The sequence below is a fragment of the Trichomonas vaginalis genome, chromosome V (assembly GCF_026262505.1).
Source record: "Trichomonas vaginalis G3 chromosome V, whole genome shotgun sequence".
Classification (NCBI taxonomy): domain Eukaryota; phylum Parabasalia; order Trichomonadida; family Trichomonadidae; genus Trichomonas; species Trichomonas vaginalis.
In genome coordinates this window covers 8795926-8821618 of record NC_067207.1, presented here as the reverse complement: position 1 = coordinate 8821618, position 25693 = coordinate 8795926, and the positions used below count along the sequence as shown (strand labels likewise).

Here is a 25693-nt window from a genome sequence, read left to right as displayed (position 1 = left end):
AACGTATTTTTTTGAAGTAAAAGTGCGTGATGACTGATAGAGTTTATCGCGCACGAACAAGACTTCTTGATCATGAAAAGACATTATCAGAAAAGAAGGAACAAGGTAGAAAAAGCGGAATTGAATATCCAGAAGATAGGGTAAAAATTCCAAAAATTGGTGAGTGGGCTTTAGCACCAATTTCAATTGACGAAACAATAGAAAAAGTAGAGCAAAAATCACCTACTAAAAACGAAAAATCTCCTTTTGTTAAACCAAAAAAGGGCATCAAAGCTCCATACAAAGTTCGTCCACCAAAGCCAGTCATGGAAGAGCCAGAAACAACAAAGAAGACTCAGGTCCATGATTTTAAGCCAGGTGAAACTTCAACGGACTTAAATGAAATTATAAAAGCTAAGCAAAGAGTTCAAAGCCGTCCGTTACCACCACTTAAAACAGGCGAAACACCAATCACAGAAACTTTCTTACCACTTGAAATTTTCGATGATACAACATACGAAGAATATTCAATTGAAGAGCTCCTTAAACATCCAGAAGCGTTCTCCAAATATCAAGATCTTAATGGAGACATCAAGTGGGAGAAGTGCAAATGCATTGGATATGATCCTAAAGAGGATGTTTTTGAAATTGAATGGGATAAAACAAAGAAGAGGAAGAAAGTTACACGTTTCAACATCAGATTCGCAATTGAAAGTGAAGAGAAATTCCAAATTCGCTTAAATGAAGCACAAAGACTTTGCCACCAACATGAACTTCAATTTAGATTTGATTCACGTGTAAAGGCGATGCCAAAGGATTATCTTCCAGAGCTATCTCCTTACGATATCAACAATATTACAGAGAAAACAAAAGTTCATCCACCTCAAGAATACAATAATCTCGTTAATTCTCTTTGCGTTGAAACAGCAGATAACTTCAAGACAATGAACAATCAACTCGAATTTCTATACGATCTTGAACATAACCCATTAATTCCAAATAGAGATGAATTCCTCAATTTATTCGAAAAGAAAGAAGAAAACACTAAATACGGACTTGTTTGTGTCCCACACTACAACTTCCAAGAAATATTTGAGAGATTCCGCTCGAATTTCTTGAAATCAAATCAATTTATTCTCCAAGGTCTTCTAACAATTAGCGCTACATTCCAGCAATCATTGTCAATGAACTTCTTGACAAATGGATGGGATGAAGTTCTTACTCTGGATGAATTTGTCAAACGCCAAGAAGCAGAATTAGATTCAACATGCAAACTCTTCAAGACATCAATCCAAGAAACATTGGAAAGCGTTATTTCATCTACAATGAACGATAATACAATGCCTCAAGACCATCAACAAGAAAAAATGATTTATCAGAAGATGGTCACTTTAACGCAGAGAATGCTTCATACGGTATTACTCGACCTCATCAGCAATACATTAAAGAACTTCGCTTCTCTTTTCAATCGCTATCAAGGAGAGGGAAGTAATTTAATTCCACCACAATTCCATATCGATCTTGTACTTAGCAAGGAAAACAAAATCAATCTCAGTCCAACCATCGACAAATTCCACGAAAAAATCTTATCTCTTCTACAATTATTAGAAAAATCAGTTCATAGCTTACCAGAAATCAATCTTCCAATTCTCGATGTCGATATGACTACTGTATCATTTGCTGATTGCATTACTTCAATCGCAGCCTCCAAGACCGATGTTTCTAATACTCTCAAAATATTATTCGAACAACTTACTAAATTCATCGAAGGCTATACTACAATCGACTCTGTGATTGCCCTAGATCCAGAGCAATTTACACAAGTCTTCGATCCAGACGGTAAAAAGTCATTAGATGCTTATCGCGACCAATTAACCGAATTCAACCGAGTTTTAGACATCTGCCAGAACCAGATGCACATGGAGTACAAGCTCGGCATATTCGAAGTTAACTGCCAGAAGTTCAAAGACGAAACAACTAAAAAGACAAGATCGTTAATCACTGCTTTATTGACACACATGAAGAACTTCGCGATTAACGAGATTAAGAACTTGCAAGCCGAGTTTAACAAGATCAGTGACAATCTCAAGGAGACACCAAAGACACCAGAAGAACTCGCAGCACTTAGAGAGTACATGGAGAAGATTAATTCCACAACTAAAGATCGCCAGGCCAAAATGGACACAGCAATGAAAAGATTTGCTTTTCTTGAAGACTACAAATTCGAAATTTCTAATGACGAATGCCAAGAAAAGTACAAAACATTGCAAATGCCACATAAATTGGCGATAACATTCGAAGAAACAGATAGAAACATAACAGTAGAAAGAGGCAGAATGATCAGAGAACTCAAGAACAATCAACGCCAGCTCGAAACAAATACTTTGTCTGTTACAGAAATGTTACCTGCTTTCATTTCGAAGTATCAAGACTTAGAAATGACTTTCGAAGCTGTTGATCAAGTCAATGAGATCCAAACAAAGCTCATGGAGCTCAAGAACTTGCAAGATCTTTATAACAAACATGAAGCATTGTTCGAATTCGAACCTGCTCCTTGCAAGACATTGACAAAACTCATTGAAGAATTTATGCCACTTTACACGTTATGGAATCTTGCGAATGATTGGCAGAATAGCAACACAACATGGCTGGATACACCATTCACACAGACAAAGTCTGATGCAATGAATGGATTCATTGTCCAAGCAATGAAGAAGATCTCGAAATTAAAGAAAGATTTGGCACCTCAAAAAGCTTTAGTTGAAAAAGTTTTGTTGCCTTTGACAGAACAAATTGAAAAGTTCAAACAACATATTCCACTTATTTCGAGATTACGCCATCCAGGTATCAAGACGAAACACTGGGAGAAGATCTCAGAAATCGTTGGATTCCGTGTTCAACCATCCATGGAAATGACATTGCAACAATTCTTGGATTTAGGTTTGGAAAAATGGAATCAACAAATTTCGGAAATTGCAGGAATTGCAGCTCAAGAATACAACATCGAATCAACACTCGATACAATGGATCAAGAGTTGCAAACAAAGATCTTCAACACAGCTGTTTTCAGAGATACAGGAACATATATTCTTGTCGATGTCGATGACATTATTTCCACTGTTGATGATCAATTAGTTACAACACAGACATTATTGACATCTCCATTCATCGCTCCTTGCAAGAAACGCGCAACAGAAAGACTCACATTCCTTAGAAGTTGCCATGATACATTGGATGCTTGGGTTGAATGCCAGTGTGGTTGGCTCTATTTACAGCCAATTTTCACTGGAACAAGTATCCAGCAGAAATTGCACAGAGAAGCAAGAGATTGGCAAAACGTCGACAAGATGTGGAACGCGATGTTGACATTGACACACAACCATCCTGAGTTCTTGACTGTTATGCACAGAGATAGAATTCTCGAGAATTTACAAGACGCAAACAAATTACTTGATTCAATCACACAAGGATTGAATGCTTACTTGGAAGCAAAGCGTCTTGGATTCCCAAGATTCTTCTTCTTGTCAAACGACGAACTCATCTCCATCTTATCACATACAAAAGACTTCGATCAGATCCAGAAGTCAATGAACAAACTGTTCGAATACGTCCAAACAATCACTGTCGACAGCGACATGCAGATCACTCACATGAACGATGATGGATTAGAATCAGTTGAATTAGTTGCTCCTGTCAATGGTGATACACCTGAAATTGAAGACTGGCTCAACAACTTCGAGAAAGAGATGCAAGACACACTCAAAGAGAACATCAGAAACGCCATCCCTGCAGCTTCGAAGAAGAAGAGAGAGCAGTGGCTAACAGAATATCCTGCACAAGTCATTTTGACTGTCAACCAAATCCTTTGGACAACACAAGTTACACAAGCTCTCAAAGGAAGGAAAGCAGGAAATCTCAAGGCATTGATGACAAGATTCATCGAACAATTGGAAGGATTAACAACATTGATCAGACAACCATTGAGTGGTGCTGTCAGACAATGCATCTCTTGCTTGTTGATTTTCGAAGTCCACAACAGAGATATCATCCAACAACTGATCGACCAAGATATCTCTGATCCAGATGATTTCAAGTGGATTCAACAGCTCAGATATTACTGGGAAGAAGAAACAGTTTGGGTCAGATCAATCAACAACTCGTATGAGTATTCCTATGAATACGCAGGAAACTCAGCACGTCTTGTCATCACTCCTTTGACTGATAGATGTTACCAAACACTTTTGGCAGCATTCAAACAGAATATGAGTGGTGCTCCAAGTGGTCCTGCAGGTACAGGTAAAACAGAAACAGTCAGAGATTGCGCGAAAGCTCTCGGAAGACCTTGCGTCGTTTACAACTGTTCCGAAGAAGTTACTCCTGAACAAATGTCACAGTTCTTTGCTGGTCTTTCTTCAAGTGGTTCATGGTCTTGCTTCGATGAATTCAACCGTATCAACATCGAAGTTCTTTCCGTCATCGCTCAGCAAGTTCGTGTTATCCAAGAAGCGATCGCAAACCAGGTAGAAACATTCCAACTCGATGCAAGAACACTAAAGTTAAATGCAAATGCAGCTATTTGCATCACAATGAACCCAGGTTACGCAGGACGTACAGAACTTCCAGATAACTTGAAAGCTTTGTTCAGACCATGCGCTATGATGGTTCCTGATTTCGTCTTCATTTCCGAAATCATGTTATTCTCAGGTGGTTACAACACAGCTTCCCAATTATCTGTAAAACTTGTTGCTTTGTTCGATCTCTGCCGCAAACAGTTGTCAAACGCTTATCACTACGATTGGGGCCTTCGTGCTATGAAAGCCATTCTTTCAACAGCAGGAAAAGCCAAGAGAAACAATCTAGAAGCACAAGAAGCGAAGTTACTGTTCGAATCAATCAGAGATTGCACAAGACCAAGATTAGTTAACACAGATATTCCTTTATTCGAAGGAATTATGCATGATGTATTCCCAGAAGTTGTTTCAGAGAAGTCTTTGGATGAAAAGATGAAAGATTACATGAGACAATCATACATCGAATTGCACACACAGCCAATTGACCTTTATCTAACTAAATGCAATGAAATCTACGAAACAACATTAGTTAGACACGGTATCATGTTTGTTGGTGGTGCAATGGGTGGTAAATCAACAGCATGGAAGGCTTTGCAGATGACATTAGGCAAATTGGCCGCAGAAGGCATTGGAAAGCCAGCAAAGACATTCACATTGAATCCAAAGGCTATTTCCATTCCAGAATTATACGGTTTGTTCGATCCAGTAACAAGTGGATGGTCCGATGGTGTTCTTTCATCATTCATCAGAGATTGCTCAATGTCTGAACCGAAAGAATGGAACTGGATCATCGTAGATGGACCTGTTGACTCTCTTTGGATCGAAACAATGAACTCTTTGCTCGATGATAACAAAGTTCTTTGTCTTTCAAACAACGAACGTATTTCATTAGGAGCTCATGTCAAGATGATGTTCGAAGTCGATGATCTTTCACAAGCTTCCCCAGCTACAGTTTCTCGTTGCGGTATGATCTATTTCGATCCTGTTACTCTTCCTTGGAGCGCATTGGCTGATTCATGGGTAACAGAATACAAGGAGAAATACGGAGAAATCATTGATTACTGCAGAGAAATGATGGAAAAGTATGTTCCTAAGATGGTGCAATTCATCGAATGCGATGGAAAAGTCGCTTTAGGACATAACTCCGAGTTCTATGTAAAGAACATGTTCAACATTATTAATTGCTTCTTCGACATTTTGAGGAAGCCAGAAGAAATACCAGCAATGGACGGAGAAGATCCAAAGACAGTTGATCCATGTGATTATTCCCTTTACTTCTCAAGATACACGAGAAACAGAGATAACTCATTCCCTTATTTCGAATTAGAACAAGCTAAAGCAGCCTTTGAGAAAGTCCTTATTTTCTCAATGGTTTGGAGTTTTGGCGCTGTTTTAGTTGAAGATTCAAGACCATTATTTGATAATTTCATCAAAGATTTAATGGTCAAGAACGAATCAACAGCACAATTCCCTCCAAAGGGAACATGCTTCGACTACTACATCAATTTCGATAAGATGGAATGGGAGATTTGGGTTGAAGGAGATTTAGGCATCGAATTTATTCCTAAATCAGAAATGGAAGCATCAAAGAATCATCCTGTCGAATCAACATTTATTCCAACACAGGAATCAGCAACAATGATATTCCTTGCAAGATTACTCGTCGAGCATCAGAAACATGTCTTATTCCATGGCCCAGAATCATCAAAGACAATGGTCGTAAAGAATTTGTTCGAAAACGTTTTGCCGCAGAAATACGATTGCAGACATTTGCCAATCGCTAACTGCTCAACAGCATCGAACATTCTCAAAGTCATGAGGTCATTCATGCACAAACACCACGGTGTTTTCGGACCATTGACTAACCAACAACTTGTTATTTTCCTTGATAACATTGGTGCAGTCAAACCAGAAATTTACGGCGCACAACCTCCATTGGAATTAATCAGACAACTTTGTGACTACGGCGGCTGGTACAACACATCGAATGTTGAGTTCCAGAACGTTGTTGACACAACACTCATTGCTTGCATGGGACCTGCTGGCTCTGGTTTGTTCAATATCCCTGAGAGATTGATGAGGCATTTCAACATAATTCACGCCCCTAAGACGAAAGAAGATTCAATGAAGAACATCTTGAAATCATTGTTGAAACTCAAATTCACAGGGTTCACAGAGTCAGTTACAAATGTCTTTGGAGCAACAGTTAATGCATGCATTGATATCCACAAACAATGCGTCGAAAACTTGCTTCCAATTCCATCTAAACTCCATTACATTTTCTCTTTGAGAAACATCATCAGAGTTCTCAAGGGAATGTTGCTCGCAAAACAGAGCGATATCAACAACTCAGAAGCCTGGGATAGACTCTTCTGCAACGAAATGATGAGAGAATACAATGATAGATTCAATGTTCACGAAGATAGAAAGTGGTTTACAGAAGTTTTACACAATGCTTTGAAGAAGAATTTCGGTGTCGAATTCAAGACGATTTGTCCATCAGGAAGATTCATGTTTAATGAGTTTGCAGACAGAGCAGGAAGATACAAAGAAATACAAGCTTCTCCTGCAGATGTATTAAGTGTCTGCAGAGATATGCTTGAAGATCACAACAGAGATGCTTCGAAACAATTGGATATTGTTATTTTCGATGAAGCAATTGATCATCTCTCCAACTTAAACAGAATCCTAACAATGCCAAGAGGATACGCAATTCTTGTTGGTGTTAAATCAAGTGGTCGTAAATCACTTGCAAGATTGTCTTTGCACATGAGTTCGATGGAAGCCTTCGAAATTCAAATCACAAGAACTTATGGTTTCGTTGAATGGCGCGAAGACTTGAAGACACTGATGAAGAACATGGGTATCAATGATACTCCAACAGGATTCATTTTAACAGACTCACAGATCATCGGTTCATATCAATTGGAAGATATTTCCAATCTTTTGATCACAGGAGAAGTTCCAAATCTTTTCCCAAGAGAAGAAATGGATCAAATCAAAGGTGAAATCATGAGCAATGAGATGTTAACTGATGAAGATCCATGGCAACTCTTCATGACACGTGTAAAGAAGCATCTCCACATCATCTTGGTTTTCTCTCCTTATGGCTCAACATTCAAGGAATCAATGTTGGCTTTCCCAGCTTTGAGAATCGAGACAACAATCGACTGGTACATGCCATGGTCTCGCAATGCTTTGGAGTCTGTTGCACTAGCAGCATTCGCAAAATCATCAATTGGAACACCAGATCAAGTCAAATCTGTTGTCAATGTTTGCGTTCAGATTCACAAGAGCGTTGAAGAACAGGCAGAAGCCTTCCTTAAAGAGACAAAGAGATTCACTGCTTGCACACCATCAAGGTATTTCGATTTGTTGAATACTTTCGTTACAAAACTCGCTGCTCAACAAGTAGAAACGAAATCACAAGTCCAGAAATACGTAGGTGGTGTTGAGAAGATTTCAACAACACAAGCAACAATTAAAGAACTTTCCGTACAGTTGGATCATGATATTCCTGTTCTCGAAGACAAGAAGAAACAAGTCGAAGAGATGATGCAGCAATTGCAGGTCAGACAAGGCGAAGTAGAAACAACGAAACAAGCTGTCGAAAAGCAATCAGAATTGGCTGAAATCGAAGAACAAAAAGCTTCAGAAAAGAACGCAATTGCACAAGGAAAACTTGCTGAAGCTCAACCAATTCTTGAAGGTGCTCAAAAGGCTGTCGATTCCATTGATAAAGATTCACTTACAAACATCAAGACATTGAAGAAGATTTCTCCAGCTTTGAGAGAAACATTTGATGCAATTTGTATCATCTTCCAGCGCTCTCCAAAGAAAGTTGATGGTCCACAACCAGGTGTAAAGATTGATGACTACTGGCCAGAAACATTGTCATTGTTGAATGATGTACAATTCATCAAGAAAGTCAAACAACTCGATGTCAAGGAAATTCCGAAATCTGTCATTGATAAACTGAAGAAATATGTTCCAACGGATAAATCAATCAGAGATGCAAAGATCGCAGAAATTGTCAAGGGATATTCCGCCGTTTCTAACTTGTATCAGTGGGTTATTGCCACATACGATTACTGGAATGTCTATCAGACAATTATCCCTGTCCAAAACGAAGCAAATGCTGCTGCAGCGAAATTGTCAGAATCCCAGAGAATTCTCGCTGAAAGTAAAGCACATTTGCAGAGAGTTATGGATGAATTGCAAGGCTTACAGAAGACACTTGAAGAACAGCAAGCAATTCAAAACACTTTGCAAGAGAATGTCAACCACAAACAATTGAGATTACTCAGAGCTCAGAAGATTATGTCCGGATTATCAGGAGAAACTAAACGTTGGGAAGAAACAGCACAATCCCTCAAATCCGGTGCAGAATTCCTTTTGGGAGACACTCTTTTGGCAGCTGCTTCTTTGACACATCTTGGCTCTTACTCACCATCATTCAGATCGAGATTGGTCGAACAATGGAAAGGATTCTTAAGTAACGAAAACATCAAGTTCACCGCTAATTTCTCGGTCGAAAGATCACTTGGAAACGAGCCAACAATTCGTGACTGGGTTGTCAAAGGATTGCCAAATGATACACACTCAATTGAGAACGCCATCATCATCAATAACTCGAAGAACTCATTCCCGTTATTGATTGATCCACAGTTATCTGGTACCAAATGGTTGAGAGCTGTTTTGGGAGAAACTTTGGTTGTTTTGAGATTCGATCAATCAGATTTCCTCCAAATTCTCAGAAACTGTGTTGCGTTTGGTATCCCAGTTCTCATTGAGAATGTTGGCCTCAAATTAGATCCTCTTATTGAACCAATTCTTTCCAAAGAAATCATCACAGTTGACGGACAAAAGAAGATCTCTTTGGGTGGTGAATACGGTGCTTACGAAGAGAAATTCAGATTGTTCTTATCTACCAAATATCCGAACCCACATTATTCTCCAGAAGTCTGTTCTCAAGTCACTTTGATCAACTTCACAACAACACAAGATGGTTTGTCCGATTTGTTGATGAACAACTTGATCGAAGTCGAACGCGATGATTTGGATAAGAAACGTATCCAAATCATGGAAGCAAACGCTCAGAACATGATGAAACTCAAAGAAGTCGAAGCCGAAATTCTCCAGATTGTTTCAAATGTCGGTGGAGACATTCTCGAAGATGATAAAGCCATTGAAACTCTCCAAAGAGCTCAGAAGACATCACAAAACATCGAACAACAGATCGCTGCTTCAGAGAAAACAGAGAAACAAATTGCACAGTTCAGAGAAAAGTTCTCTCCTGTAGCTGCTCGTGCTGCATTACTTTACTTCTGTGCATCAGACTTTTCCGTTGTAGATCCAATGTATCAATTCTCATTGAAGTGGTTCGTCAATCTCTTCAAGAACGCAATTGTTAATGCGGAACATCCAACAGATCCAACAGCTCTCATTTCCTCGTTCCACATCTCAATTGCTCGTGCTTTTTATCAGTCTGTTTCCTTCTCTTTGTTCTCCATCCACAAGATGTTGTTCTCAACATTGATGGCAGTAAGAATATTAATGTCTGAAGGAAAAATCAATTCTTCAGAACTTGCTTTCTTATTGTCTCCAACAGGAACTAAAGATCCAAATCCAACAGATTGGTTGCCAGAAGATATTTGGCATCTTCTCGGTGTTTTGCCATCATTGAATCCTCTCTTCCAGCAACTAGTAGACAGTTTGAAGGACAAAGCTGATGAATGGCAGGCTTATTTGAAGTCATCAACACCAGAGAACGAAAACTTCCCTCTCAAGAAGAAATTGTCCAATTTCCAGCAATTACTTATTTTGAGAGTTTTCCATTTGCACAGAGTTCGCGAAGGACTTCGAATTTTCGTCACAAACTCTCTCGGAAAAGAGTTCATTGAACCACCACCTCTTAACCTCGGAAAAGTCTTCAAAGAGTCTTCTCCTCTTTCTCCTCTCATCTTCATCATTACTCCTGGTATTGATCCACAAGATGAAATCATTCAAGTCGCCCAATCAATGGAACTTGACAGATATCTCAAGAGCTATTCATTGGGTCGTGGAAGAGGCGCAGGAGCTGAAAGATTGATTGAAGACGCTTCAGAGAAAGGTTTCTGGGTTTTGCTACAAAACTGTCATCTTTCTCTTTCTTGGATGCCGAAATTGGAACATATCATTGACAATTTCGATCCAACGAAAGTCAATCCAAGATTCAGACTTTGCTTAGTTACAATGTCTTCTCCTGATTTCCCAATTGGTATCCTTTACCAAGGATCCAAACTTATCTACGAAATTCCAAAGGGAATCAGAGAAAACATGTTGAGAGTCTATTCAGGTATGAACAGCGATGAATACATGTCTGATTACAGTGCAACAGAAAGGAAACTCACTTTCCATCTCGCTTTCTTCCACGCTGTTGTTCTTGAAAGACTTCTTTTCGGATCAATCGGTTGGAACATTCCTTACGAGTTCAATCCAAGTGATTTGACCATTTCAAGAAGACACTTGAGAATGTTCCTCGGAGAAGCACAACCAGGTGTTGTTCCTTACGAATCATTGGGTTACGTCATTGGTGAATTGAACTACGGTGGAAGAGTCACTGATAAATGGGATAGACGTCTTCTTTTGACTCTTTTGAGAAGATACTTCAGTCCTGAAATCGAGAAACCAGACTTCTCATTCGGACAGAGATATACAACACCAGAATACAATGTTTCTCTCAACGCTGTTGAAGAAACTCTCCAAACATGGCCAATTGTCACTGAAGGTATTGATGTCGGTTTATCTCTCAACGCTTCTACAATTACTGCTCGTAATGAAGCGCTTTCCATCTTCAATTCCTTGATAGAAATACAGCCGACATTAGTTGCTGCAAGTGGATCAATCAGTGAAGATCAGTTCGCTCTTAATTTGGTCGAGAAACTAATTTCAGAAATTCCGAAACCATTCAATGTTTTCAATTTCACGAAGAATTTCGATCTTTCTGATACAATCAACACTGTTTTACACCATGAAATCTTGTTGTACAACAAGCTCTTGAAGGCCATCAAATCGTCATTAACCAAACTACAGCGTGGTCTCAAAGGTTTGATTGTTATTGACCAAGAATTGGAGTTGTTGAATCGCCGTGTTTTGGCAAACAAGATTCCAGAAGCATGGTTAGTTCATTCGTTCCAATCCATCTTAACATTGAACTCTTACATGGAAGACTTGAAGTTCAGAGTTTCATTCTTAGACAACTGGGTAAGAACAGGAAGACCAACAGTTTTCAAGATTGGAACATTTTTCCATCCTGAAGAGTTCTTAACAGCAGTTTTGCAAGTTTACGCAAGAAAACATGTTGTTCCATTCGATTCATTGACATGGGCAACAACAATTACAGATCAGACAGATGAATCTAAATTCCCAACACAACCAGAAGAAGGTATCTACATACAAGGTTTGTTCTTGGAAGGAGCGAAGTGGGACATTGGAAATGGAAGATTGGTCGAATGCGAACAAAAAGAACTTATTTCGACATTACCAATTGTCTACTTGATGCCAACACAGAACAAGAACTTGTACGACATGTCTCAGACATTCGAGTGCACAATGTACAGAATGCAGAACAGAGGAAGTGGAGCTTTGGGACTTCCAAACTACATCATGTCTCTGTTCATTCCAACTCCTGATGTATCACCTGACCATTGGATTGAAAGATCTGTTGCAACATTCATTACAGTTCAACAGTAATCTTTATTTATTTTGTTTAATTAATTTTAATTTTTTTTATTTTTTATCTTGTATTAAAAAGAATAATAATCTTATTTTAATTAACTAATAAATTTTTAAAAGTGTAAACATGAATATGAAAGATGACCTTTACATGGACGATCCTGTAGCTTTGTCATTTTAAAATCTGAATAATTTATATATTTGGATATGAAATTCTATTCAATTACCACTATCCATTAAGAATCTATCAATTGTTATCCTAGTTTCAGCCAAACCTTTTGAACTCTGATTGTATTTAAAATTTATTCCGTATCCGCCAATTAAAATGTGGATAATTGAATGCTTACACGGAAAGATTTTTAATTTTTATTTTTTTTACTTCTAACAAGATCATTAAACCAGCAAGAAGCCACATACGAGAACTCGCTGAGTATCAAAGATCACTGAGTTCATATGATGGCCAAAATGCATCACTAATTATGAAAAAATTCAACTTTGACTTGATAAAAACATATAGAAGCGATCAGCAACTAATCACGATCTCATATATGCTTATAGAAATCTTGCACATGATAACAATTCATCCAAATTGCAAAGATTTTTTAACCACAGTTTTCTTTCCTTATTTATTGACAGATTTTAACCATATTGCATTAAAAGTATTACGAAAGATCATTAAAAGCATACAAGTTACCTCTGATGAGTTTAATAGCTGCATTTATCTCATCAGGAGCGAACTTTCAGAAAAAATCCTAAATACAGATTTTTTATTGCAAACTTTTTCCAAAATTAAGATACCTGGGACTCATGCACTATTTTCTACATTTTGTAGTGATTTAATTCCAATCATGGAATGGAAAACAATTGAAAACTTCAGTTCTCCACTTTGTGTATGCGAAATTATCGAATCATGGAAGAAGAATCATGATCTACAAAAAATAATCGCTGAAGATAACGAAGAAGAGCTAAAAAAGTTGCTGGAAACAGGATTACAGCTTGGACACAAATTTTACGTCCTAGAACTCGGATGTCCATTAGAATATACAATGAACATTATAGAATACTCCGTTTTTAGGAATTCACCGAATTGTTTTAATTTATTGCATAAAATGGGTCATAGACTCGATGGCTGCATTAAAACAGCAGCATTAACAGGTAATATACAACATATCGCTGATTTGGTCAAGCTTTATACACCTACAACTGCAGAAATTCAAGATTTAGTTGAAATATGCATTCGGTTTCAGCAGGATGCAGTTTTAGAATGGGCACTTAATACATACAATAAAGTTAAGCTTACAGATGTAGACAAACTTAAATTTGCCGTAAAATATAATAATTTTCAGATTCTTGCAAAATTTATAGACTCAGATGACAATTCAATGAATGGAATAAGACAAATGTTCAAACAGAATTATTCGCGATTTTGTACTAGATATAGGGGCTATTTCTCGTTCCGACCTACTAAATCATCCAGATAAATCATTAGCTGAGTACAGCGGATATACAGAACTCATTAAAAGCGAAAGATTATTTTAATTTATTTTTTTTATTGTTTGAATAAACTTTGTTTAATCAATACTATACTTTGTTTTGGTTTTGTTAATCAAACACTTTTTTCCACATATTTTTTAAAAAATCCAACAAAAAATTTTAGGATAGTAGACTTTTTTTGTTTTAGTAGATAAAAGTTATTTTGTTGGATTTTTCTTCTGAACAAATTTGTATGGCTTGTCTCCGATATAAAATATACTAGGGAGATTTATTGATTTGGCAACAGCTGAGTATCCGTTTTGATCTTTTATTATTTCGATTTCTCTCTTAAAAACTAACGGCATATAATTGCTTTTTCGGAATTCAAAGCCGAATCCATTTCCAATTGTAGTATCCTGGTCATCTTGACCTACAGCTTCTTCTGTCTGTGCATTTTGAATTGTTTGATCATTTTGTTCAGTTTTCTCCTTATCTTGTTGAACATTTTCCTTTTTAGGCGAAGCTGGGATATTTGGTTTATTTTGCTCAATTGTTTCTTCTTTTTGAACTACTTTATCTTGTTGTTCAACAGCTTCCTTTTTGGGTTTTTCTTTTTGAGGTGTACCTGTTTTTTTACCTTTTGTCGGCCTCTTAGTATTACATCTTCCCATGTGTGAAAAAAAAATAATGGAAAATTTTTAATTAATTAAGGGTGTGAACCGTATAACATGTTATCTATTTGATATTTTTTAGTAAAGATTATAGCACATTGAGTCTCATTTGTAATAACATTTATCATTCTTTTCACATATGCTTAACAACAAGCTTAAATGTGAAAAGATATGAACTTTAAATTCAAATACTGCTCAAAGGCAAGCATAGAATGCAATAGCTTATATACATGAAACATGAGTAAAGACTTTTTAATTAAAATTGAAAGACTATAAATAAATCTAATTAAACTTTGCATAAGAGCAAATCGCAAAGGATAATATCGGAAGTAGCTGACATTCAGAAGTTATTTATTCTCATATATTGGTTTCGCTCAAATTCCAAAGGGCAGCTCGTGACCTCTTCATTTATATTTGATTCAGTATATGTTTTTATTGAAAAATAATATTGACATAAAAATATCCAAGAAAACTGATACGTTATTATGCTTTAGATTCTTCTTTTGTTTCTTTGGCTTCTTCCTTAGGGAGAATTCCGTACAGTTCCATCAGAGAATTTGTTTCGTAAGTTGCCTGTTTCAAATCAGCAGGTTTTGATGCATCCTTGGATTTGAAAAGGCCACGTAATAATTTTGGTGATCTTCTGTCAATTCCTTGATTTACAATAGTGAGTCTGTTTTTGACATCTCGAACAAAATTTCAAAGGGCATCAATCGAAGAATATATTGTTTTTAAATGCTTCGCTAATAGCTCTGGAATTTCTTCAAGTAAAACTTGGGTTCACCCCCAAATAACATTAAGAAATAATTATAATTAGTGTTTAGTCATAAATTATTTGGTTGGATCAAGGATTTTAATAATTTCTGGAAGATTCAACTCAACAGCATAGCCAAGAGCTGTTTTATTTTTTCTGTTTAAAGCATTAACATCTGCTCCATGAGAAAGAATTATACGCACAATTTCTGGACTTTTTGAACTTACTGCATGATGAAGGATTGAATCCATATAATTCGTCTTTGCATTAACGTCTGCGCCATGAGATATTAGAATTTCGACCAGTTCAACATATTTGTTAATAACAGCAAACATAAGAGCTGTTCTTCCAAATGAGTCCTTTAAATCAACTTCCGCACCATGTAAAATAAAATACTCAATTAATTCTTTGTTATTAGCAATTACGGCATATGGGAATGCATTCCAACCATCATTGTTCTTTGCATTGACATCGGCATCATGTGAAATAAGTATCTTAACCGCATTAAAATTCGAACGCCTTGATGCGTAGTGAAGAGCAGTACTTCCATCATTACTCTTTTCGTTGATATCTAAACCATGTGATATAAGATATTCCAGGCATTCGTCACTGGATTTAACTTCTGCAGCATACTGCAGGACAGTCATATTATCTTTATCTTTCGCGTGGATATCTGCACCATGTTGAATTAAAAATTGAGCGATTGCCAAATGACTATTCCGAAATGCATAAATTAGAGCGGTATTTCCACTTTGATCCCTTGCATTGATATCAGCATTATGCAAAGTAAGAAATTCTGCTATTTCATTTCGACCAAAATCTGCTGCATATTGAAGAGCAGATTTTCCAAAATTATTGCATGCATTTATATCGGCATGATGCAAGAGAAGAAATTCTACCATTTCTATTCGATTACATCGCACAGCAGTAATCAGGGGAGAGTCTCCTTCACCTTGTCTTTCATCAATATAAGCACCATGAAAAAGAAGTAATTCTGCTATATCTTTACGATTGCAGGATGCTGCAGCATGAAGAGAGACTTCTCCTTCATTATTTCTTCCATTGATATCAGCACCATGCGAAATAAGTAAATCTACTATTTCTTTTGAAGCCCTTTTTATTGCATTATGAAGAACAGGATCTGTTAGAGTTTTTCTATCATAATTGAGGTCGAAGCGCATGTAAACCAATTCCTCATATTTATCAACATTTATTCCACCTTTATTAACTCTTGCGTTAACATCAGCTCCATGCTTGATAAGAAACTCTACCATTTCTATGTGGTTATTTTCTATAGCCAAATCAAGAGGCATTTCATTTTTATTATTTGTGGCATTAACATCTAAGCCAAGAGAAATGAACAAATTTGCTTGCTCTGTATAATAAGTTCTCGATGCCAAATGAAGTGCTGAATTTCCATTTTCGTCAATAGCTTTGTAATCAGCTCTATTCGATATCAATATTTTTGTTAGTTCTGTTGAACTTGATGTTGCTGAATAAAGTAGAGGTGTTTTCTCTTCTTTGTCTCTGGCATCAATATCTGCATTGTGTAAAGGTAGTAGTTTTGCTAATTCTAAATTTGTATCTGCAGAACGTGCGGCATAATGAAGTGGTGTCATTTGGTCTTTATTCTTGGAATTCACATTAATTCCTTTGGAAATAAAGAGTTCTGCTATCTCAACAGAATTCCACCATGCGGCCACATGAAGTACTGTATTTCCCCTTTGATCCCTTGCATTGATATCAGCACCATGAAAAAGAAGTAATTCTGCTATATCTTTACAATTGCAGGATGCTGCAGCATAATGAAGTGGTGTCATTTGGTCTTCATTCTTGGAATTCACATTAATTCCTTTGGAAATAAAGAGTTCTGCTATCTCAACAGAATTCCTCCATGCGGCCACATGAAGTACTGTATTTTCATCACTGTCCAATGCATTGATATCAGCACCATGAGAGAGAAGAATTTCGGCTATATGTTTGTTAGATATCATTGCAGAATTGTAAAGAGCGGTGGTTCCCTTGTCATCTTTGATATTTACATCAACTCCAAGAGAAATGAAATATTCAACAAGAGAAGGCATGACAAAAAGAGGGGAATTAATAAAGCAATTATTGATATCTTTTGTTGTATCGAGATATACCAAAAATGCTTGAATATTTCCGAATAATGCACAGTCCCATAATTTAATTTCTAAGCCATATTCATTCACCAAAAACTGAACAAAATCAATGTTCTGTGCAACTATTGCATTTGTCATACATGCTTGATCTGGATTTTGATTTTTCAAGCATTCATTCAAAATATCTGGATTTCCGCTTAAAAATGAAAGTTGAAGACATTTAGGAGTGATTTTTGAACCGTATTCTGTAATTAAGTATTTGAAACAATTTACAGAACGATGATAGCAGCAAATTTCAAGTAATGAATAACCATCATTTGGATATAAATTACTATACAACTTTATGTCTTTATCAAAATCATCTCTTTGAGTGAACATGATTAGTGTCTTTTTGTCGTCATCCATTATAGCTCTGTATATTGTATTTTCCTGATGGATGTCTATTGTGTAATTTTTCTCCTGATAGGATTTGAATAATTTTTGATTAAAGAGACTCACTGGAAGTCCATATTCTTCATTGAAGAAGTAAAACAAAACAGATGAAACATATGGCTCTGGATTTATTTTGAAATCTTCATAAACCATTTTCATTATTCTTAAGTATGACCGTAAATATCTGTTATTATACGGGAAAGTGTTGTTAATAAGATAATACATATTGATTGCTGTATAAATTTTTGGATTAAGAAAATTTGTTTTGAAATTTTGATAAATCGCTTGGAGTTCTTCTTCTTTTGTGGTTTTAAGACGAAAGAACTGTGATATTATATCTTGATAAGCTTTATATTTCTTCGTTAGCTCCTCATAATTGATATTAGGTGAAGACATTTATGAAAATGAATAATGCAAAAATTGAATGAGTGAAACGGTTTTAAATTTTTCCACTATTTTGGAATTCTTGATGGAGATTGATAGCTTTACAAAATACGTAGAATATATTTTGTAAAGATTTAATTGTGGTCAAGAATTTAAAATTTGTAACGAAAATAAAAATTCCATGAATATTCAATGATAATTTTTTTTCCACAAAGAATTTGAAAAGTTAGACTATTACAATTGAATGGCAAATGCTTCATGCAAACATTGACTTTCAACATCATATGGAAATTAAATTTGTGAACATTACAGATTATTTTATCCCCCTTAAAGAATATTGCCATGGCTCCCCCCTCCATCCTCACTTTTCTCAAATATTTGGAGTGATTGATTTTGCATGAATTGCAAATAAATGATACATAAATATCAATAAAAATTGGATGAAAAATCTTACTGTTTATTTTAAGAGTTTAAGTTTCAAGACCCATATTATTATTTTCAGAAATTATATTACTGCTGAGTAATCTCTCATACTTGATTCCTGGCTTCCTGGACATGACGAAAATGACGATTGCAAGGGCGATAATTGTGATAAGCATTATTGAGCCTGTAACGGCGAAAGCGACTTCGGCCTTGGTGATCTTGTGCTTGTCATCATCACCACCACCGCCGCCGCCACCTCCTGAAGAGGAGTTGGTTTCGGTCCAATTGAGTTCATCTGGGATTGTCAAATCACAACCGCGCTTGATTTGATCTTGTCCGAATAAGAAATCTGGATAATGGTGGTTATCCTGTATATAGACATTCTGTAAGTACTTGTTAGGAACTGCTTCCTTTGGATGGTAAACTTCACTGAAGTAGCAAACTGTGTATAATAATTTATCATACTTGAAAGCGTTTGGATCAACATGCAAAACATCTTTATGCAAAACGATGACTGGAGAGCCATATCTGTTAACAGAATTCTGGTACTTATTCCTCATAAAGATTGGGTTGACTGTTTCAGCATTCAATATCTTGATGAATGATGGCAAGAAGAATGTTGCATTGATCTGTCCGTATGTTGTGATCAACTCGCTTGTCAAATAGTTGTACAAGCAGCTTTCACTTGCTCTCAAGTGATTGTGGTTGTCGGCAACAGTCAAATTGAGGTATCTTGCGCCAATGAAGCAATCGGATGCAACATCAACGATGTTTGCTGGAATGTTGAGGGATGAAATGTTGGAGTTCTTGAACAAGAAGCTTGGAAGAGATGTCAAAAGGCCGTTGAGAACGACATATGACAAGTTCTTTGTGTCTTCAAATGCAGAAACACCTAAAGATGTAACACCTGCTGGAAGTTTGACTATTGTCAATGCTGTTCCCTTGAAAGCAGCATCACCAATTGTCTGTAATGGGTTTCCTAACTTGACATCCTGGAGTAAAACGCATCCAGAGAAGCAATTTTCTTCAATTGTGACAACCTTGTCAATATTGATTGACTTCAATGAAACACAATTCATGAAAGCGCCTTGTCCCAAAACAGTGCATCCATTTGGAAGTGTGACTGTTGTAAGTTTGACGCAATTGCTGAAGCAGTTGTTTCCAATTGACTTGATATCGGTGACGATATTGACAGTTGTGAGTGCGTAGCAGTTTGCGAACATTCCTTCAGGGAATTCGTTGAGGGAGTTGTCAGTGTAATCAGATGCTGGATCAGAGTAGTACTTAATTTCATATTTAAGTGACTGAATGAAATATGACTGAGAAACTTGAGCTCCATACTTTGGAACTGTTTCAAAAACTAATTCAGTGATTTTGTCGTTCATGTTCAAAGCACCTTTGTAGAACTTCTTGACAGAATATGGGAGAGTAATTGTATTCTTAGAATATGAGCCAATGACAGCTAATAATGTTGTTGTATCATTTGACAAGATGATACCGTTTTGGTTGATAACCAAGTTTCCATTTCTCTTGGCATTGAATGTCTTGATGTTTGTTGAGTTCTCAAACTGTGTGATGTCCTCTGTGTTCCACAAGTCATCAATCTGAACTGTCTCTAAGTTCTTGCAGTTTGCAAATGCGAACTTGCCAATGCCTGGTCCGGCATGAGTGATCTTGATTGACTTGATGTTCGAATCCATGAAAGCGTAATCGCCAATCCACTGGATATTGACAAAATCAACATCAGCAGCACCAATTCTGGCGAATGAGTTTGTTCTGATTGTGTTTGCATTTGCACCGAATTTGATTGATGTCAAACTTGTGCAGCCGAAGCAGAAACTATCGCCGAAGTTCTGGCATGTGTCCTTGAAAGAAATGCTCTCAAGGCCTGTGCAGCCCATGAAGACACCAGTGTGGTCTGTGCCTGTGTTGTACTGGACTTTCTTGATGGACTTGCAGCCCAAGAAAGCGTAGTCCTTGACTTCCCAGACGTTGATCTCTGATTCAACATCGATGTTCTCGCAATAAGCAAAGCCGAATTGTTCGATGTAGTGGAAGACAGACTTTGTTGGAAGTGTGGCCTTCAACTTGTAGCAGCCCTGGAAAGCGTAGCCTTGGACTGTGTTGCACTTGGAGAAATCGAATGATTCAAGGGAGTGGCAGTTTGTGAATGCATGGAAACTGACAACATAAATGTTCTGGGCGTTGAATGTCTTGAGACTGATGCAGTCCATAGCGAACATTAATGGAATTGTGTTGAGATCATCCTGGATATCAATGATTTCTAAGCTTGAGCAGCCGTTGAAGAGATAGGTGGCTAATTTCAAGTTCTGGTTCTTCAATGTTGCCTTCTTGAGGTGGTGGCAGTTACCAAAGACCTCTGTGAAGATTGTTCTTGGCTGTGTGAGGACAACTTCTTCGAGGCATGTGAACTGGAAAGCTCTGTTCTGGATATCTCCGACGTTCTCAAAGTTGAAAGATGTGATCTTGGTGTTCTCGAAAGATTGTGCGCCAATGCATGTGATCTTTGAGAAGGAGAATGATTCAAGGGCAGAGCAGCCAGAGAATGCCATGATTCCGACTGTGCTGAGTGGGCCACTGCATGTAACTGTCTTAAGACCAATGCAATCCTGGCAGAGGAAGTCTGGGATGTAGCCAACTGTAGCTGGGACAATAAGAGAAGTTACACCGGATCTAGCGAAAGCACTTGTAGCAAGAAGCTTGGCCTTGCCAATGTTGACGTTCTTGAGGTATAAGCATTCATAAAATGCTTCAACACCGATTGTTTCAACATTGGATAAATCGATTGTTTCGATGCCTGATTCAGCGAATGCTGAGAGACCGATCTCTTTAACTGTTGCTGGCATCTTGACTGTTTTGAGATTCAAGCATCTAAAGAAAGCATATTTTGGAATGGTTTGTAAATTATTTTTGATTTCAACGTTAACAATGAAGTTAAGTTCATCAAGATTTGTAATTGTTGTGACATCTTTATCAATAACAACTGTATCAATGGAATTCGTGTATGCCTGTTGTTTGATATAAGAAAGATTTTTGAAGTCATCATTACTGGTGAACGTCATTACAGTACCATCAATATATATATAGGAAGTAAGTGATAATGTTTTAGATAAGATGTGCGAAAAGCACAAGTTATGGCGAAACATTATCAGCTGTCAGTAAACAAAATGAAACTTTTTCTTTGTGGAACGAACCATCGGTTTGATAATTGAATATGTTGATGATATATCTATATTATTTGAAGATTGGTCGATCTTAAATATTTATGACAGATCTAAGGTTCAAAATTGAGCACCATCTTTTTATGAAATTTGTGTACATTGGTCCATTAAATAAGAAAACAGAATAAAATTGGATTTATCTATTGGCATAATTAAAAAAGTGCCGAAAAATACATTACCCAGATTTTCCTTACTTTTACCACTCCCCATGTAATTTCTGGGGAAAACGATAATTCATTTTTTTTATGGATGAATAGATCGTTTTCCTAGAAAGGACCTCATATCTCTGGCTAAAAAGAGTGTCAGATCCTAAATAGGTTATTGATCTAGTGTACAAATCCAATAAAAAGCCTATTTTTTTTGGCTTTTTTGGTGCTCATTTTTTCGAAGATCTACATGAATATGGGGAAACCATCGGATTTTTTTGGTTAACCCACATCTTCATGTAGTCTGGACTATCTTTCCTCGAAGGACCTCTTTACGGGTGTAAAAACTCATAAAGTTCTCAAAAGATTCATTCTCGATCTCCATGCTGAAAGAATTTACAATAAAAAAGAGATCTACGCATCAAACTACAGCCATAAATGAACTGAACCCCTAAAGCTCAGCTCTTAGTTTATCAAAAACGTCGAAATCCTTCTCATTGCAATCAAATTTTCTCAATAACTCATAAGAAAAATCGAATTTTGATTAAGCCGATGTTATAGGTATCACAAATACTACAAACTTGAGCAATATCGAAATTGCCAGCAAAAGTTTGAAATTGCATTGCTCATATTTGTTTTGTAAACTAAAAATCTGCTTATATTATTCATTAATTTTTTATATATTATTCATATACTTTAATAAAAACAATACTATTTCACCTTAAAAATGAATTTCATAAGTCAATATTATTTTTTTGAAAATGTATCAATTTTCGATTAAAACAACATGAGAATAAAATTTACGCAAAATTATTTTAAAAAATGGTTTTAAAAATTTACAATTGATGAAGAATAAGATTGCAAGAAGTTTTGAAGTTTAATTTTAAGAAAAAAAATTCGGATATTATTCATGGATCTAAGTAATCTGATATTTGAGTATCGGCACTATGCATAAAACATATATTTATAGTTTTTTTGGATTTTTATGATTTTAAATATATTCAAATTTGGCAATCCAATAGATTTTTAAAAAATAGGTAAATAAAAATAGATTACATATGCAGCAGATTTAGAACATGAAACAAATCTTATAGTGACCCAAAAAAAAATTCATGATCCAAAAAAGAAAAAAATTGGCTAAATGGAAATCAAACCTTGGCATAATGAATCATTATGTCGAATGTTTCCACTACACTACACTGGCAGTTCGAAAAATACCCTTGGTGGTTTAACGATAGGCGGTGTTCCCAGCTTTAGAGGGGTGGTAAAAGTAAGGAAAATCTGGGTATTAAACAATGCATCTAATGCTTGCTGCTTTTGCAGCATTCAGTAGATCATCAGATCGTACAGAAATACAGTTCGAAAAAGGATGGAAATTCCAAAGAGGTGACTGCGCAGACGCAAATAAAATTGACTTTGATGATCATGCTTGGGAAACAGTTCGTGTTCCTCACGATTGGGCTATTGCTGGTCCATTCGATCATCACAATGACTTGCAAGATGTCGTTGTCTCTCAAAACTTTGAAACAGAACCATCAATGAAAACAGGCCGTACAGGTGGTCTTCCATATGTTGGTGCAGGCTGGTATAGATACTATTTCAAGGCTGATGCTACAAAGAACAATACATTATTATTCGATGGTGCAATGAGTGAAGCTCACGTTTATCTTAACGGTGAACTCGTTTGCAACTGGCCATACGGTTACAACTCTTTCTTCTGCGATATCACAGATCACGTTAATAAGGATGGCAAAGATAACGTTCTCGCTGTTCGCTTACAGAACCATCCTCAGTCCTCTCGCTGGTATCCAGGTGCCGGTATCTACCGTAATGTTCATCTTATAACCACAAATAAGATCCATGTTCCAGTTTGGGGCACTCATGTCACAACACCACGCGCTGAAGCTGATTATTCAACAATGAATCTCCGTACAACACTTGCTGGCGTTAATGGCGAGACAATCAAAGTTGTCACAAAGATTTTTGATCCATCAGGCAAAGAATACATGGTAAATGATAAGTACACACAGGATGGAAACGACTATGTCCAAGATTTCACAGTTAACACACCAGCTCTTTGGTCACCAGAGACACCAAATGTTTACACAGCCCAGACAACAATTTCTGCCAACGACGTTGAAGTTGATACATACCCAACAACATTTGGCTTCCGCAAAGTCGAATTCATCAAGGACAAGGGCATGTTCCTCAATGGTGTAAGTCGCAAATTCCAAGGTGTCTGCAACCACCACGACCAAGGTCCATTAGGTACAGCAGTTAATGACAAGGCAATCCACCATCAACTTGAGATCCTCAAGGACATGGGTGCAGACTCAATCCGTACATCTCACAACATGCCAGCTCCAGAACTTGTCAAGGCTTGCGATGAAATGGGCTTCATGATGATTGTCGAAGCTTTCGATGAGTGGGATTGGGCTAAGTGCAACAATGGCTACCACAGATTCTTCAATGAATGGGCTGAAAAAGATATCGTTAACATGGTTCGCCACTACAGAAATCATCCATCTGTTATCCTTTGGTCAGTTGGTAACGAAATTCCAAACACATGCTCTAATGAAGCTCTCGCTGTTGTCAAGAAATTAGTTTCATGGTGCCACCGTGAAGATTCAACAAGATTAGTTACATGTGGTACAGATCAGGTTCAGTGCTCCATCTACAGTGGCTTCGCAGCTGCTTTGGATATTCCAGGCTTCAACTACAGATCATTCCTCTACCAAGAAGCTTATGAACACCTTCCACAAGGCTACATCCTTGGTACAGAAACAGGCTCTACTGTTTCATCAAGAGGTGTCTACAAACTTCCAGCCATCAAGCGTGCTACAGCCATCTATCCAGATCACCAGTCAACAGGTTACGATTACGAATTCTGCGGCTGGTCAAACGTCCCAGAAGATGACTTCGAAATGGCTGATGACTACGAGTGGACACTTGGTCAGTTCGTTTGGACAGGCTTAGATTATCTTGGTGAACCAACACCATATGATACAAACGGATGGCCATCACACTCATCTGTCTTTGGTATCATCGACTTGGCTTACATTCCAAAGGATAGATACTACTTGTTCAGAACAGTCTGGAACAAGAAGGACCACACACTCCACATGCTTCCACACTGGAACTGGGAAGGCTATGAAGGACAGGTCGTTCCAGTTATGGTTTACTCTGACTACCCACAGGTTGAATTATTCATCAATGGTGCTAGCTTCGGCAAGATGAAGAGAGGCAACACATCACTCCAGACAAGATACAGATACCAGTGGATGAACGCTGTCTACCAGCCAGGTAACATCAGAGCTGTTGCTTATGATGAACATGGCAACCAGGTTGGATCTGTCCAGATCAACACTGCTGGTACTCCTCACCATCTCAAGGTTGAAACAAAGCACACAAGTCTCAAGGCTGATGGCAAGGATGTTGCTTACATCACCGTTAGCGTTGTTGATGCTAATGGAAATCTTTGCCCACATGATGATCGCGAAATTTCATTCCGCGTTAAAGGAGCTGGTAACTTCAAGGGCGCCGCTAATGGTAATGCTGCTTCTGTCGACTTCTTCCAGCGTCCACGCATTCATGCTTTCGCTGGTATGCTCACAGCTGTCGTTCAGACAACTGAGGAAGCTGGTGATATCATCTTCGAGGCTTCTGCTAAGGGACTCAAGTCAGGAACAGTTACAATGACATCAAAATAAATTAAATGGAAAAAAATCTTTCAAATTAATATAAATAAAAATGATCTTATTTAACTCATCTTTTGTGTT

General features: G+C 37.2%; 6 protein-coding genes across 6 annotated transcripts; 3 read left to right on the top strand and 3 right to left on the bottom strand.

Annotated features, from left to right (window-relative positions):
- Positions 1 to 24: 24 nt before the first annotated feature.
- On the top strand, positions 25 to 12284 carry TVAGG3_0302580 (dynein light chain binding; the record flags this gene model as incomplete). The annotated part of the gene is made up of 1 exon (XM_001580992.1): positions 30 to 12284. One exon carries the CDS (start codon positions 30 to 32, stop codon positions 12282 to 12284), a length of 12255 nt encoding a protein of 4084 aa, XP_001581042.1.
- A 396-nt stretch (positions 12285 to 12680) lies between these two features.
- On the top strand, positions 12681 to 13836 carry TVAGG3_0302570 (nerve growth factor signaling pathway; the record flags this gene model as incomplete). The annotated part of the gene is made up of 1 exon (XM_001580991.2): positions 13115 to 13747. The coding sequence occupies one exon, from the start codon at positions 13115 to 13117 to the stop codon at positions 13745 to 13747; it is 633 nt and encodes a 210-aa protein (XP_001581041.1).
- Positions 13837 to 13870: 34 nt separating this feature from the next.
- On the bottom strand, positions 13871 to 14423 carry TVAGG3_0302560 (uncharacterized protein; the record flags this gene model as incomplete). Its single annotated transcript, XM_051229587.1, has 1 exon — positions 13958 to 14410. One exon carries the CDS (start codon positions 14408 to 14410, stop codon positions 13958 to 13960), a length of 453 nt encoding a protein of 150 aa, XP_051099317.1.
- A 754-nt stretch (positions 14424 to 15177) lies between these two features.
- TVAGG3_0302550 (cyclin-dependent kinase inhibitor 2C-related family) lies at positions 15178 to 18117 on the bottom strand (the record flags this gene model as incomplete). Its single annotated transcript, XM_001580990.2, has 1 exon — positions 15242 to 18115. One exon carries the CDS (start codon positions 18113 to 18115, stop codon positions 15242 to 15244), a length of 2874 nt encoding a protein of 957 aa, XP_001581040.1.
- A 431-nt stretch (positions 18118 to 18548) lies between these two features.
- TVAGG3_0302540 (surface antigen family) lies at positions 18549 to 21716 on the bottom strand (the record flags this gene model as incomplete). Its single annotated transcript, XM_001580989.2, has 1 exon — positions 18574 to 21693. The coding sequence occupies one exon, from the start codon at positions 21691 to 21693 to the stop codon at positions 18574 to 18576; it is 3120 nt and encodes a 1039-aa protein (XP_001581039.2).
- Positions 21717 to 23194: 1478 nt separating this feature from the next.
- TVAGG3_0302530 (beta-galactosidase) lies at positions 23195 to 25666 on the top strand (the record flags this gene model as incomplete). The annotated part of the gene is made up of 1 exon (XM_001580988.2): positions 23210 to 25624. The coding sequence occupies one exon, from the start codon at positions 23210 to 23212 to the stop codon at positions 25622 to 25624; it is 2415 nt and encodes an 804-aa protein (XP_001581038.1).
- Between the last annotated feature and the right edge of the window lie 27 nt (positions 25667 to 25693).